Below are 17,059 nucleotides of genomic sequence, written 5' to 3'. Positions count from 1 at the left end.
TATATTTCTGCACTATCCAAGAATGTGTTCAGTTATTGCTTTATGAAGGATTGGAAATGAAAGAAACCAACCAACCAAAAAATCTTAAAACATGCTCATTTGCCACACAGAGTTTGAGAAGTACTAGTCTAACTCTCTGTAGTCCCAAATATCCATTCACATGTTGGTTTTATTTATACAGACCCCAAAAAATATTATTAGCGTTCAAGTTACTTATTTTGGGCACTTCACTTTGTCAGTTATTAAAGCCAAGAAAGATTCCATTAATTGGGTTGAAAAATAAATTATAATATAAATTAACATATTTGCTAAACCAAGAAAACTGCTTAAAAATAAATTTGAAAGCTAATAGTTGAAAAACTATATCACATGTATGTCATAATATAAATTTGACTGAAGTATCTTTCCAATTTACTGCAACTAGTTAAATCTGATAATGAAAAAGTATGTCTTTTTAGAAGTGTAGTTATTTATTTTTTACATATTGATGCCTGTTTTAATCGCTGAAATAATGACTGTATTAATTAAAGCACTTGCTCTTATATTAATAAATAGCTGTATTTCACAACAATCTAATAGAATTTTCCAGTGGACCCACTACTGATTATATTAATAACTGGATCTGATTTTACCAACTTTTAACCAATCTTTGATATGAGTGTTAATTCTGCAATTTTGACCAAATGTCCTGTTATTCACATGCATGTAATTCTGTAAAGAAATGGCTTTAAATCAGCAATAAATTCTGACTCAAACTGCTGAATGAGAGTGCTGTAGGTAGAAGTGAAGAAGCTTTTGCCAGAAATAGAGTGTTTTGTGACCCCTGGATGCTGTTAAAGAAATTGGGCTGGGCTGTTGAGCATAAATGATGTAGCACCACATAGAATATGGACCTAGAATAGTTTCATCCTATTCAGTTTTATAAAGGATCCAATAATACTTTGTTTTCAACTCAATAGTAAATGCATTAATCCTAGTAGTGGACCCAAATATAAATCTAACTCATCTATCATCTAAACCAGTGGTTCTCAACCTTCCTAATGCCGTGACCCTTTAATACAGTTCCTCATGTTGTGGTGACTCCCAACCATAAAATTATTTTCGTTGCTAATTCATAACTGTAATTTTGCTACTGTTATGAATCATAATGTAAATATCTGATATGCAGGATGTATTTTCATTGTTACAAATTGAACATAATTAAAGCATAGTGATTAATCACAAAAATAATATGTAATTATATATGTGTTTTCTGATGGTCTTAGGCGACCCCTGTGAAAGGGTCGTTTGACCCCCAAAGTGGGTCGCGACCCACAGGTTGAGAACCACTGATCTAAACAATTGCCATGGGATAAGGATAAAGCAATTATCTCTACCACTTCACCTTCTTCCTGTACTGTCCCAATTAGCATATATTGCATTATTTAGGATCTGACTCAAAATTTCCTTCTTTCAGAAAGTATATCCAAAATCACTCCTTATTTTCTCACCAGATTATTATTATTATTATTATTATTATTATTTGTGTGTGTGTGTGTGTGTGTGTGTGTTACACTCTCTTGTGTCTGCCAGTGTGTTATTTGGAAACTTCTTAAGTTGTTGCTTTTTTGTGTTACCTCTTCTCAAATAGACTGAATGAAGGTAGAAGAAAAAAATGTGCTGTAGAATGGCCTTTGTTATTCAGGTTACACATTACTCTTAAATTTGTGCCTTTAGTTATTTGAATACTGAACTCTACTTCATTATTAGGAATAAAATAAGAAAAAATGCTATCATCAATGAAAACATTTCAATAGACTGGAAGTTTTTGTTTGGTATCTATTTTATAAATATTATATACTATTTTAAAATATCATAGCATGTGTTTCTATAGCATATTTCAATCGCCTCTATTGTTTCTTCCCACTCTCTAATGTAAGCACGCAACTTTTTTAAATTTAAGTTTTATTTTCCACTTACAGTTTTTATTTATTATTTTCTATTAGTTTCAGGTGTACAGCATAGTGGTTAGACAATCATATACTTTACAGAGTGTTCCCCCTAATATTTCAAATATTAACATGGCACTATACATAGTTATTACAATATTATTGACTATATTCCCTATGCTGTACTTTACATCCCCATGACTATTTTGTTACTACCAATTTTATCAACATTTTTGAGGGTGTTGTTTTGAGGATAGACTTTGGGCTAGTGGTAGAATTAAACAATATGTGTAGACTAAGCCAAGGTTAGATTTGCTTTCTATTGCTGAAACAAGGACATATTTGAGCTACTTGTCCTCTATTATCTTCTAATTTCTTTATTTCTCTGATCTGTAACTTACATTTTTTCTATTATTATTATTTTTTTTTGGTGTCAAACAGTAGGAGTCTTAATGTACATGATTAAAAGTAAAAACATTTGCTAATTGATTGCTCAATTAGCATACAAGGTTTGAGGGTGCTATTTTTGTCTTTAATAATAATTTAATTTAATAATAATTTAATTTAATTTATTCTTTATTTTTGACATTTAAAAATTCAGAGATAAAGAATAATGTATAAAAGTAAACATAGAAGCAAATAATATTTGAGGGATCTTGCAAATTACCTAAATATTGTCTTGTTTTTCAATTTGTTTTCTGTCAAAAATATTTTCTTTATTTTTTCAACAGCTTCATTTGTGATATAATTAATACACAATGAACTGCACATATTTAATGTGTACAATCTGATGAGTATGGGCATAAAGATGCTATATTTAACTTTTATATTTCAATATTTTCATTCTCATATTTCATGACTTTCACTCAAATTTGAATTTAAACTTCCATTTACATGCTAATTAAAGAAATAAACCTTATCTCCTAGATGGAAAGACATATGATGCTTTCGTGTCTTACCTAAAAGAATTTCAACCTGAGAATGCAGAGGAACACACCTTTGCTGTGGAGATTTTGCCCAGTGTGTTGGAGAAACATTTTGGATATAAGTTATGCATATTTGAAAGGGATGTAGTGCCTGGAGGAGGTAAGAAAGGGAATACCAGGTAGAAATCTAGTGGAGATGCTCTCTTTTTATAAGGTGAATAGCTTAGCTAACCCTGTTTTGCTTACAAACAATTAAACATGACCCTCTGGTCAGAAATAACCAGCTAAATCAGTACAACAAATACTGAGAAAACAGGCTAACTGCACTCCTCCCATTAATGGACTCTCTAGGACCCTGTCTCTTCATTGCACTTCACAGTTCTCTAAAATTTTGGGAAAGGCACCAAGTATTTCATTTTTAGAACCAGGTCAAGAATTGGCATTATTTTGAGGCATTTACTTAGAAATGCTCCACAATAATTTGATGATATTCTGTACAGCAGAACCAGATCCTCGTTTAGTACATGATCATTTGGACTATAAACACAGAAAAATGCTTGCTGTTTATTGTGCTGACACTGGGGAGAAAATTAAAGTAGGGAATAGAAAAATTAGGAAAAATAAAACGAGATTGGTGTTTTATATTTTAGTTATGAAAGTCAATTTTAAATTAATATGTAATACAAATGACAATAACACATAGCTTGAAGCAAAATAGTGTGAGAATCAAATACATTTAGTGACATTTCCATGATTTCTTTGAAGTCTTCCAGATCAAACATTTGAAAGCTGGTGTCATGGGTGCTGCTGTGTTGCAAATGAAGTAATACAAATGTCCTCATTGTTATAATCATTTATTAATTTATCCAACATTTACTGAGTTCATCCTTGTGCCAAGTTCTGAACCAGACATTGAAGATATGGCAGTTAATAAGAAATGATTGTGCTTTCCCCCTCCTATCTTACAGACTAGAAAGGAAAATGTTACAAATTAGAAAGAGAAAATATCCTACTGCTTAAGTATAAATAACTTCTCAAAAGAAATAATATGCCAAATTATCAGATGCATGTAACACTGATATTTTTGTGTGTTAACTCTTCTAAGAATTTGGAAAGCATTATTGCTGGTCTTTACATCAGTTTTATTATTTTACCATTATTTTCTAGCAGTGATTTTGAAAAACAGATTTCTTCTTAGTTTCTAACTAAAAATGAAGAATATTTGTTCTCAGTTGTAATAAGTTTTGATTGAAACCTCTCTCTGAAAAGGGATAGAGGTCTAGAACAGAGGCTGGCAATTTACTACCCATGGGTCACCAGGGACCTGCCACCCTCACTGAGACACAGCCACAAGCATTTGCTGACATGTTGTCTGTGGCTGCTTTTATAAATTACAGCAGCAGGGGTGAGTAGTTGTGGCAAAAGCTATCTATATCCTGCAAAACCTAAAATATTTATTTTCAGATTCTTTGCAGAAAAAGTTTGTCAACCTCTGGTCTAAAATAATGGCATGCTTTTTGTTTTGTTTTGTTTTTTAATTTTATTTTTAAATTCTTATTGTAGCATGCTTCCCCATATGTGTGGAAAGGCAAGACAGTGTAAATAGTTAGAAACAAGTACTCCAGAACCAGACCATGTGGGTTCAGATTCTGGTTCTACCATTTACTAGCTATGTGACTCTGGGAAAGTTATTTAACTACTGTGTGCTTTGAATTCCTCCTATGTAAAAAACTGGAGTGATGCTTTCTTTATAAGGTCATTATGATAATTAGATGAGTTAATATATATAAAACACTTAGTAAAGGGTGTAGCACAGAGTAAGTGCCAAGTAAGTATCCATTATTATTGTTACCTAGATAATTGCTTTTATTGCTTTTAGTAGTCATATCAAAAAGAAAATAAATGGTTTGTCTTAAAGAAAAACTTGTGAACTTCAGAGTTAAATAAATACAAAATTAGACTGCAAAATGATTTCTATTTCATGCTCACCCTTTCAGTTCTCTTAAATTAATATTTCACATCTTGCATTTTCAGCTGTTGTTGATGAAATCCATTCCTTAATAGAGCAAAGCCGAAGACTAATTATTGTCCTAAGTAAAAGTTACATGTCTACTGAAGACAGATATGAACTTGAAAGTGGACTCCATGAAGCACTGGTAGAAAGGAAAATTAAAATAATCTTAATTGAATTTACACCAGTCAGTGACTTCGCATCCTTGCCCCAATCACTAAAACTTTTGAAATCTCACAGAGTTCTGAAGTGGAAGGCTAATGAATCTCTGTCTTATAATTCAAGGTTCTGGAAAAATCTTCTCTATCTAATGCCTGCGAAAAATGGTCAAACCATGTAGAAATGAATCAGAAGTCTTGCCCGTGCTTTCACAGTCCTGATCTTCAGGAAAGCCTAGTGTAAGAAAGAACTCCTTACACTCTGGAGACTGAGTGGAGGGTCTGGTTATAACCAAGGGCATTATTCAAAATATTTAACTCCATGTGTTAAATAGACTCTGGAATTTAAAAGAAATGAGTGTCCTGTTTCTCCCTCTTACCTAACTGGATATTGAGGCTGGGAGTTATGCAAAATAACTTATGCCTTACAAAAAGGGCACATCTTTAAGTTTGTAATGCTAACAATTGAACTAAAGGATTTTAAATTTATGAAGTGGCATTTTTTATGAGCCAGTGGGTGACAGCAGCTGGAATGATGCTGTCACCATCACTCTTCCACAACACTGCCTACCTCTAAACATCATGGACAGTCCCTGGGACATGGGGGTTGCTGGTAGGACTGTGTGCAGAGGAGGGGAGCAAGGTGTGAACCTCAGGATGTGTTGTGTTTCTCTTTCACAGTTGCAGGCATGGTTCTTGGAACCCCACTAAGGCACTGCACATGGCATGTTTACTTGCGTCTATTTGTGGGAACTTCTTAAAATCAACCCCAAACAACTTTTTATCTTTCATGAAAAACACATTTGAATTCAAATGATTCTCCAGCTCTTTCAAAAATGATCAAAAACATTTGTTGATTTTACATAAATGTTTATATGCAGGATGGTTGCCAGTTCCTATTAGCCATTAGCTAACAAAAACTTACAGTGATTTGCTTGGGTTTTAAAAAGTTACATATTTAAAATACCTGTAGGGTGGATAATAGCATGGCATGATGATTTTGTGTGTGAGCTGTGCACCCAAAATCTTTGAGCTTAAATCCTGGTTTTGCTTCTTACTTCTGTGACCTCTGGAACTTTTTCTAATGGATCTGTGCCTCAGTTTCCTCATCTGTAAGTTAGAATTTATAATAATTATACCTACTTTACAGGGGGACTAAATGAATAAAGTACCTACAACAGTTCTTGGCCCAGACTCAAGATTTTGTAACTGTTGTTATTACTATTATTGTTGTTGTTGTTGTCATTATTACTTAGATCAAATTTTTAGCAGTGGAGTGAAATAGAAGCCAGAGAGCAGAAAAGGAAAGAGATCTGGAGAAGAAGGTAGTTACGCTTGAGGACATTTGTATACAGAGAGAAGTGTATAGGAGAGGTATTCCAGTAGGGCCAAGGCTATTTCATTGGACATGTGCAATTTTTGACATTGGAAAACATATATCTGTCTCCTTAAAGTGAGCCCAGCATTGTGGCCCTTCTTGATAGCCTCAGCAGTCATGTCTATCCAGGAAAACCATTGAGTGGCTGATAAACATCAGCCTTAAAGAAAAAGGAAAGTGTCAGTTAAGTTTGCAAGGCTGGTTAGACCATATGCAAGCAGTGTAAATGCCCCAGAAAAGTTTAGAGCAGAGGCTGTTTAAAACAGCTGTAGTATGTATTGCTGAAAATTAAGGAATAACGATATTTTCATTAGATTTTCAATGTCAGAAAGTGATTTAATTTTTGTAGATCTTCCAATTTTGTGTTCTAGTTGTATGGCTAGAAAAAGTAAAAAAAATTGAATTACTAACATGTTTTATATGTGAAAATATATGGTCTGGATAAATTTTATTGCTATCATCATAGTCTCTACTACAAAGAATAATCATGTTTTCTCTTGTATTATGCATGCTTTAAAATATAATCAATGTATTTTTTTATTAAATGTGTTAAATGTGTATGATAAATATATGCTTTAAAATACGTTAATAAAATATTGGTCGAGTGCCTTTAGTTTTGAAATGTCTCAATATCTGTTTCATTTTAACATACCAATCTCATTTTCAACATAGATTCATATCTGTTTTAATATGACAGGGTTATCCTACCTCTATCATTTTTTTTATGTCAGATTACTTTGTGCTTACCTTCTTCATTTTACCTTCCATTCAGAAGCAAAAGAATTCCCTTCCCTCTTTTATAAGGCCACTCAATAATCAGCATAAATACTATGTCTTTATATGCCAGTTAATTAATGTGCATATTTTTAAGTATAAGTGCAGTCATTTTCAGTTAGGACAAATGAATAACTTTTATTGATGGAATAAAATCATTCTCTTCTATGACTTCAGATGTCCTTAAATTGTAGAATCTATTTCAAAGAATCAGTGAATATCAACTCTCTAAGATGTATAAAGAGAAGTACCTCATGTATGTCTATTATATACTAGAAGCACTTGTTATATTAAAGTTATACTCTCTTAAAGCAGAGAGAGACCTTATTACCCACATATTCCAAACACAGGATCTTAAGACGCAGTAAGTCCAGGGACTTGAATCAGATCACATAACTAGCTAGTATGACAAGGCTGGGGTAGAGAGATATACTCTGTCTGTCTTTGGACTTTCCTGTTGAACCATGAGACTTGAGACAAGGTTTTGGAGGGGTGGGCACTTTCCTGGATAGGCACCTTATTCTAGGACTGTCTACGCCAGAGTCCTGCAAGAAGGATGCAGGGCTGCTTAGGCTGGCTCAGAGGAGAAAAAGAAAAAAGAGTACAAAGGAACTTCAGGCTTTCTTCTAGACTACTGGGATAAAGTTGAAGAGGGGAATAGCATTCAAGACTTCCACAGTATGAAGGCGTACACTTGACGGGCTCAGTGTCTAGGGTCAAATTGAAACAGCTTTAAATACTCAGAGAAAATAATTTATCACTTTGATTTGAAGCGCAGCTCTGAGGCAGAAGGCCCAGGGGCTGAGAGAAGCCATCATTTAGAGTACAAACAGTGACCAAGCCACAAATCTAAGAGGAAACAAGATGTGAGTGCACTGTCAGCAGGACACGGACCTTCCAGCCCCACCTGGAGGCCACACTGATAGTGATCACAGTCCAAGATGGGCACTCTGAAACCAACACCTAGAATTCTGTGTGTGACTTGTGAGAACCAGCCTTTATCTCCTCGTGGCCTGTTTCGTGGATGCATGTGCACCCCAGGGGATGCAATACCCCATGTATACAACTGCAACAACTTGATGTGTGTGAGAAATTTTCTTAATATGAGTGGTCAAGATTAACAACAAAATGGAACTAGGAGGAAATAGAGATAAGCCAAAGGAAAAACATATTTAAAAACAAATTTTAATATTCTCAGAGAAACAAAAAGTGATGTTACATTAGAGCATAAAAAAGTGGAGTTGGAAATTAAAAATTAAGTAACTGAAGTGGAAAACTCTCAGGGTTGGAGGTTGGTGAGGTGTCACCCAGAACGTAAAACAAAAAGCTAAGTAAATTGCAAATAAAGGGGAAAAATTGGAATATTAGTCTAAATTAAAGTAACAGAATATTTATAAAATGAGAATAAATAGACACAGAACCCCTGGGCTGCTCCAATTGAAACAGAACCAATGGGCTGTTTTGTTAGGGGCTCAATTGTCCACCACCAGAGTTACAACTCTCAATACCAGAGTTTAGTGAAAAGAAAAAGAATTGTTTATTTAATAGTTATATAGACTTAGATATGCGGATTTCTGCCGTTAAGTCTTATATTCCTTAAAAACACCCACAAACACATGTCTTTGCCTCCCCCTACCAAACCAGGCTAGTTTTAGAAAAGTTAGAGATACTGTTTCCCTACTTTCTAAACACAGTTCAGCTTTACCGGTAGCTGCCAATCATTCAATTCTGATTGGGAAGGCCTTTCTGTGTTGTGGTGTTCACCAGCTTTTAATCCAGAACCGCGTGGATTCCCAGCTTTTCCTTTCCAAAACCACATGGTCAGTTCTTTGTAATCCGCATGGAGAACTTTTCAAAAATGCATGGTCAGTGTCAACTGTTAAATCTGCATGGTCAGCCTGGTTAAAATGTCTGCCGCTTATTTTTAAATCCCTGACTGTGTCCTGTGATGCAGTGGGCATGGCACTCAGTTCTGATCATTCACAGAACCTCACGCAGGCTCTGTGTGTTCTTTCCATACCATCCCCTTGTCCAAGACCCCTCCCATCTACCTGAGACATTGGAAGCATTAAAGCCATTTTGCATAACAAAGACACTAGCCACCAGCCTCAGGCATGTGAAGCCATCCTGAAAGCTGCTTTCTTCTCCCCATCCCCCAGCGGCAAGGAAGCTCTGGGGTTTTGGGACACCCCTGTTTCTCTAACAACCCTATAAAGCGAGAATAGAGAAATAAAAATAATTACTTTAGAAATAATTAAAGGAACCATCTAAAAATTGAAGGACACAAGTTTCCAGACTGAAAAGGCTACCGATTATTGAACAAAATGAATAAAAAAATGTTCTTAAAATTGGAAGTAAAAACAATGTGCTCCCTAGAATTCTATATTCAACGAAACAACTATTCATAGATGAGGGCAAAATAGTGATTTTTTTTAGACATACAGGGTATAGCAAAAGTAGGTTTACAGCTGTTTGTATGGAAAACAATACAATAATTAGTAAATAAATAAGACAGAAATAAACTTTGTGTTTCATGAACTCACAATTGTAAACTTACTTTTGCCCCCACCTTTTATAAGACTTCAAGATATTTACCTCCCATGTACTCTTTTTCTGGGAAAAGGTGCTCCTCCAGAAAAAGAAAATTATCTAAGAAGAAAACTAGTTTAGGATTCAGAAACCGGAAATCCGACTTAGAAGAGGGGTAAAAAATGTATCCTCAGGCTGATGGGAAATGGAAATCTAAGGATGACAATGGTAGATAAGCCATATTTGAGTGGAAGATCAAGCTTCAGAAAGAAAGTTTTCTGGAAAAAGAGACTTTCTCTTGTGTTGAATGCATTGAGCAGCATTTTACATTTCTGGTGGAGAGTTTAGAAGTGAATTAATGATAGGTATAAAGGAGTTTCATCAAATGAGAAAAAACAAGTATTAGCTTCAAGTGAAACAAAAGTTGGTACATGGAAAGAAACATAGTCAAATAGCACTATATGGTTCTGCCATAAACAATAGTTACCTGGTCATAATGGAGTAAACATTAAGTATTTATTTAAAGTTATGCTATAGTTATATTTGGGGACTAAAAGGAAAGGGGAAGTGTACTCGTGGTGGTGGAAGGCAGGGTAAGGCACACCTTTCATTGTTAGGAAGTCAACAGATTATATCTAAAACTTTGTTCAAATTCAAGGTTCTTAAAAAGACAGGCTACCCTTTCCCTTCTCTTTAATCCCTGCTCCACTTGCTTCAATCTCCTCCACATGCCACCATCCACTAGGTTTGCAGCCTCTGGATGGACAAATCCAATGGAAACTTTTAGATCCTTTTGTTTGATTTCTCTGTTCTATTTAATACTGCTCACCCCTCTTTTCTTCTTGAAACCACCCTTGGATGTGGGAAATCATTTCCTCTTGGTTCTCTTAGTACTATTTTAACATTTCCGTTTCCCTTGCTTTTGTGGTGGCTATTTCTCTGTCCCAAGCCCTTCTTCCGTTAAACTTTTCTAGGTCCCTTCTCTTCTCAAATTGCATATTCTCCTTGCCCATCACCTCAGCTAACATGCAGATAAAAAATCTCTCTGACTATCTGAGATTTGTTTTCTGAGTCTAGAATCATATTCAGCTCTACATTGGGTAGCTTTATCTAGTAATGTAGATAACATCAGATACTCTAATTTATCTAAACCTAAACTTCCTACCACATTTTTTTGTCTTGAATAACAAAGCATTTTCTATGTGATGATCCAGCAGGAAGCTGAGAGTCATCTACAGTGTCTCCCTTATCCACGGTGTTGCTTTCCATGGTTTCAGTTACCCCAGATCAACCACAGTTCAACTATAAAGTAGAAAATTTCAGAAATAATTCATAATTTCTAAATTGAGCACTGTTCTGCTGTTCTGAGTAGTGTGATGAAATCTTATCATCTCACTTGGTCCCCATGGGGATGCGAATCATCCCTTTGTCCAGCATATCCATGCTGTGTATACTACCTCTCCGTTAGTCACTTAGTAGACATCTTGATTATGAAAGGAAGAGAGAGAAAGAGACCACACTTACATAAGTTTTATTACAGTATACTATTATAATTATTTTATTTCATTATAAGTTATTAAGCTCTTACTGTGCTAATTTACAAATTAAACTATTATAGGTATGTATGTAAGTATAGGAAAAAGCATAGTATATATGGGGTTCATTACTATCCATGATCAGGCATCCACTGTGTGTCTTGGAATGTATCCCCTGTGGATAAGGTGGGATTATTATATATCAATTCTCTTTCTCCCATGTCTCATATACAACGAGTAAGTTCTACCATGGACCTATGTTGTCTGTGATAGCAGCTGCCTTACCTACGTCCTTTACTATTTCTTGCAAAGCCAGGTGAGTAGATGCTGTGGAGGGAGTTCATAGAAGTTGTTTTCTGCTTGCTATAGTTTTCTGAGTCTGATGAATGAGGATGAGGATGAGGGAGGAGCTTTTAGATGAAAAAAAACTATAAAATTGTTTTCTGGAAGAATGGGAGACTGAATGAACTAAAGAAATATAGTATAATTGCCAGGAAGTATTGAATTCTCCTTTAACAGAGAATACAGTAAGGCTAGTCAGCACGACTGTGTGCGTTCTCCAGCTATGTCAAGTGGTGTACCTGCAACTAGGGAATAGAGCTAGTATTTTTCAAGCTAGTATGTTAAAGTAAGAGATTGACAAGTGAACTAAAAGCCTATGCAGAAGTGACAATAATGAATAATAACAGAATTTAAGTGGGAAAATGCAAGTGTGGGGGGTCACTGAAAATTTGGTAGAATTAATATAAGTTTCTATGACCAAATAATGGTCACAGTTGAATTGAAATTGATGCATTTCAGGTAGTAAGGTCATAGGAGGTGAGTATCAGGGAGAGAAAGCCTTGAAATGAAGATTACGGAGGCCTGGAATTTATGATTAATGACAAATCTAGGGTGTGATCATAGGAATAAATGCCTGAGGTTGGGGGGGGGAGGAGAAGACATTTGGAAGATGATGTTCCATGGATCATTTTATGTAAATAAAATTAGCAAGAATCAAAACAAGAAAAAATTGATGAAAGTAAGAATGAGTGAGGAGCTAATGTCTTCACTGAATGAAGTGATATGACTGGGAACTTGAGGACAAGCTCAACAAGGCCATATTTTGCTAATTCCCTCTTCTAGCCACACTCCCTCACCTCAGATAAACACTAATTTTACCTTTAATGAAAAGTGAATTTAAGGAAGATGGTGGAGGAGTGAGAGGAGGCTGCGCTCTCAGGCTCTCGAGACCCGTCTGTAGTTTGGACTAATTGTGGACCAAACATCTCAGTGAGCATCTGAACACTGGCAGGAGTCGAGCCTTGGCACTGCTGGATTAGAGAAAAACCATCTGGGAACAACCTGTTTAATGAGGATAGCGTAGGAAAAAGGGATGAAACGGGATTCCTGACTGGGGCGGCTGCCCGAGCTGTGGCTGAAAGGACATAAAGGCTTTTTGGCGACCACAGGCTTCCCCAGAGGGCAGTCAGGAGAAAAACAGATCTCTGCCCACTGGCAGAGACGGGACTCGACCAGGTGGCATTGGCGCTGGAAGACGGGAGACAGCGTGCTGCCATGCAAGCAAAAATGTAATTTTTCCTTTGTATTTTTCTCTTGTGAACTGCAGAGGCGGGGGGAGTTTGGGGGTGATAGGATATTCTTGAGGAGCACAGGCGCAGAAGTGCGCTCGCCCTCTCCCCAACCCTCCCCTTGGGTCATGCGGGCGCACATAGGGAAGTGCCCTCATTCACTGGCCCAGGTGCGCAGGGCCGCGCGTCCAGGTGCCCCTCGGACACACCCGAACAGACATAAAATCAGTGCCCCAACAGGCGCAGGGAGGGCCCAGTGGACACGCAGAAGACTGTGAGCAGTCGTCCCTGGCCAGCTCCAGTGGGCGCCAGGCCGGAGCGCAGACCCTTTGCTCAGGCTCTGCTCGTGCCCGCCCAGGCGGGTGCAGGAAAGGTGGGCGGCTGCGGCACTGGAACAGCTGGCAGCAGCGACTCAGACACTCACTTCTACTGAGCACAAGTGTCTGGGGCCCCGCCCTAAGAGGCAAGAGACAAACTCCTGTAGTGTGGCTTGGCAGGACTAAGGCTAGCTCTCAGGCCACCTCATGCGTGCACGGGCGCATGAACGCAAGAGCACCTAGGCCCAGCTTCAATAGGCGCCAATCGCTCACTTCCACTGTGCCCAAGTGTCTGAGGCCCCACCCTAAGAGGCAAGAGACCAACTCCTGGAACATGGCTGGCAGACCTGACGAAAGCTATCGAGCTGCCTTACACGCTCACAGGCGTGCGTGCAAAGGCACCTCGGCTAGCTCCAACAGGCGCCAAAGGAAAGCACCATGTGGGGGCACACCACTGCTGCAAGGAACAGGAACCTCTGACCCGCCTCATTAGACCAGCTGTGGACACAGGAAAACAAGATGACACAAAAAGGCTGAACTGACATCTCCACAAAAGAACTCAAGACAAAGTGGATAGAGTGACTCTCAATCAACTAGCTGGAAGGTAGATCCTAACAAAGAGCATCTGAAATATAACCAGACAGTATAAACAAACGACATAAACAGTAACGCAAGAACATCAGGCTCAGGAGATCAAAGAGACTGCACCACTGAAACCCCTAGATCTCCCATAAAGAATCTCATACCACAAAGGTGGGAAGTCAAAGCAGAGAAATCCAAAAAAAACAAACAAACAAGAAGAATCCAACATGGTAAAATGCAGAAACAATGTCTCAATGAAAAGAAAAGAGGAATCCTCAGAAAGAGAGGTAGATGGAATAGACATAACCCAAATGTCAGACATGGAATTCAAAACAATGGTGGTGAAGAAGCTCAATACACTCGACAACCTTAAAAACAACTATGACAACCTCCAAGGAAGTTACCAACAGCTCCAAGAAAATTACAGGGAACTTGCAGAGAACTACACCAGCGTAAAAAAAGATATAGAAACTATCAACAAGAACCAGGAATAAATGAAGAATGCAATCTCTGAACTGAAAAACACAGTAAAATCAGTCAAAAGCAGACTAAACGAAGCAGAGAATCAGATTAGTGAGTTAGAAGATAATGTAGAAAAAAATTCTCAGACGATACAGCAAAATGAAAAAAGATTCAAAAAGTATTAAGAAGAGGTAAGGGAATTACAGGATAGCATAAGGAAGAATAATATCAGAGTCATTGGAATTAAAGAGGGATCAGAAGAACAAGGAATAGGTAAACTGATAGGAGAAATAGTGACAGAAAATTTTCCCAACCTGATGAGAGAAAAAGTTATGCGAGTCCAGGAAGCACAGAAAGTTCCAATAAAGAGGAACCCAAAAAACCCCACTCCAAGGCACAACATAGTTAAAATGACAACATTCCAAGACAAAGAGGGAATCCTAAAAGCAGCAAGAGAAAAACAGCAAATAACAGACAAGGGAGATCTGATAAGGCTATCGACCGATTTCTCAACAGAAACACTACAAGCCAGAAGGGAATGGTCAAAAATATTTCAAGCAATGAAAAGCAAATGCCTACAACCAAGAATACTCTGCCCAGCAAGGATCTCATTCAAAATAGAAGGTGAAATAAGGAGTTTCTCAGTCAAAGGAAGGCTAAAAGAATACATCTCCACCAAACCAGCATTGCAAGAGATGCTAAAGGGAATGTTTTAAGAAAAAGAAGAAAAAAAAAAAAAAAAAGAGAGGAACAGAGGTACAAAGGGAAATGAATAAACACACCTCGATAATAACCTTAAATGTAAATGCATTAAATGCTCCCTTTAAAAGACATAGGGTAACGGAATGGATAAGAAAACAGGACCCACATATTCGCTGTCCACAGGAAACACACCTCAAAATAAAAGATTTACATAGCCTGAAAGTAAAGGGATATAAAAAAATATTCCAAGCAAACGGACCTGAAAAAAAAAAGCTGGGGTAGCAGTCCTCATATCAGACAAAATGGATTTCCAAGCAAGGGCAATAAAAAGAGACAAAGAAGGACATTTCATAATACTTAAAGGAACAGTCCATCAAGAAGATATAACACTGATAAACATATATGCACCCAACATAGGAGCACCCAAATACATAAAGAAAATACTAGAAGACCACAAGAAGGATATTAACAACAACACACTCATAGTAGGGGGCTTCAACACACCATTATCAACAATAGACAGATCTTCAAAGCAAAGAAACACCGAGGATACACAGGCATTGAACAACACACTAAACCACATGGACTTCACTGATATATATAGAACTTTTCACCCCAAAGAAGCAAAATATACATTCTTTTCAAAGGCACATGGGACATTTTCAAAGATAGACCACATAATAGGACACAAAACAAACTTCAACAAATTCAAGAAAATTGAAATCATATCAAGCATCTTTTCAGACCACAATGCCTTGAAACTAAAAATCAACCTCAGAGAAAAAAGTCAAAGACACCCAAACTCATGGAGAATGAATAACACGCTATTAAATAATGAATGGGTTAACAATGACATCAAAGAAGAAATCAAGAAATTTCTAGAAACTAATGATAATGAACACACAACAGCCCAAAACCTATGGGACACAGCAAAAGTAGTCCTAAGAGAGAAGTTCATAGAAATACAGGCATATCTGAAAAGAATAGAAGAATCTCAAATAAAAAATCTAATCCTAAAGCTATAAGAACTAGAAAAACAACAACAAACAAAGCCTAGGGCAAGAAGAAGGAAGGAGATCATCAAAATCAGAGCAGAATTAAATGACATAGAGACCAAACAAACAATCCAAAAAATCAACAAAACTAGGAGTTGGTTCTTCGAAAAAATAAACAAAATCGACAAGCCTCTAGCCAGGCTCATCAAGAAAAAAAGAGAGAAGACCCAAATAAACAAAATCAGAAATGAAAGAGGAGAAATCACGACTGATACCACAGAAATACAAACGATAGTAAGAAATTACTATAGACAACTGTATGGCAAGAAAGTTGGCAACCTAGAAGAAATGGACAAATTTCTAGAAACATACAAACTTCCAAAACTGAATCAAGAAGTAGAAAGTCTCAACAGACCAATAACAAAGAAGGAAATTAAAACAGTAATCAAAAATCTCCCTGCACACAAAAGCCCTGGTCTGCATGGCTTCACAGGTGAATTTTACAAAACATTTAGGGAAGAACTAACTCCTACCCTCTTCAAACTATTCCAAGAAATCCGAGAAGAGGGAAAAATCCCAAACTCTTTCTATGAAGCCAGTATTATCCTAGTCCTAAAACCAGGTAAAGACACAACAAAGAAAGAAAACTACAAGCCAATATCACTGATGAACATAGATGCTAAAATCCTCAATAAAATATTGGCAAACAGGATCCAACAATACATCCAAAAGATCATACACCACGATCAAGTGGGCTTCATTCCAGGGATGCAAGGATGGTTTAATATTTGCAAATCAATAAATATAATATATCACCTAAACAAAATGAAAGACAAAAATCACATGATCATATCAATAGATGCAGAAAAAGCATGTGATAAAGTACAACACCCATTTATGATGAAAACACTCAGCAAAATGGGAATAGAGGGAGCATACCTTAACATAGTTAAGGCTATATATGAGAAGCCTGAAGCCAACATCATACTCAATGGAAAAAAACTGAAAGCATTCCCCCTGAACTCAGGAATTAGACAAGGCTGTCCACTCTCTCCACCTCTATTCAGCATAATGTTGGAAGTCCTAGCCACAGCAATCAGACAAGACAAAGAAATAAAAGGCATCGAAATTGGGAAAGAAGAAATAAAACTATCATTATATGCAGATGACATGATAGTATAGCTAGAAAAC

At 36.8% G+C, this 17,059-nt stretch overlaps 1 protein-coding gene across 1 annotated transcript in view; it reads left to right on the top strand.

Moving 5' to 3' along the window:
* Nucleotides 1-6,944, top strand: part of IL18R1 (interleukin 18 receptor 1) — a 37,135-nt gene extending 30,191 nt beyond the window's left edge. Inside the window, 3 exon segments of the mRNA XM_090281875.1 lie at nt 2,856-3,014; nt 4,889-5,190; nt 5,192-6,944. Coding sequence (XP_090138001.1) covers nt 2,856-3,014; nt 4,889-5,190; nt 5,192-5,245 — 515 coding nt within the window. The 3' untranslated portion in view covers nt 5,246-6,944.
* Nucleotides 6,945-17,059: the final 10,115 nt, after the last annotated feature.

Source organism: Furipterus horrens, unplaced genomic scaffold (assembly GCF_987537825.1).
Source record: "Furipterus horrens unplaced genomic scaffold, mFurHor1.1.pri manual_scaffold_6, whole genome shotgun sequence".
Taxonomy (NCBI): Eukaryota; Metazoa; Chordata; class Mammalia; order Chiroptera; family Furipteridae; genus Furipterus; species Furipterus horrens.
Note: the sequence above shows the minus strand (reverse complement) of the source record. Positions and strands in the feature narration are given on the sequence as shown.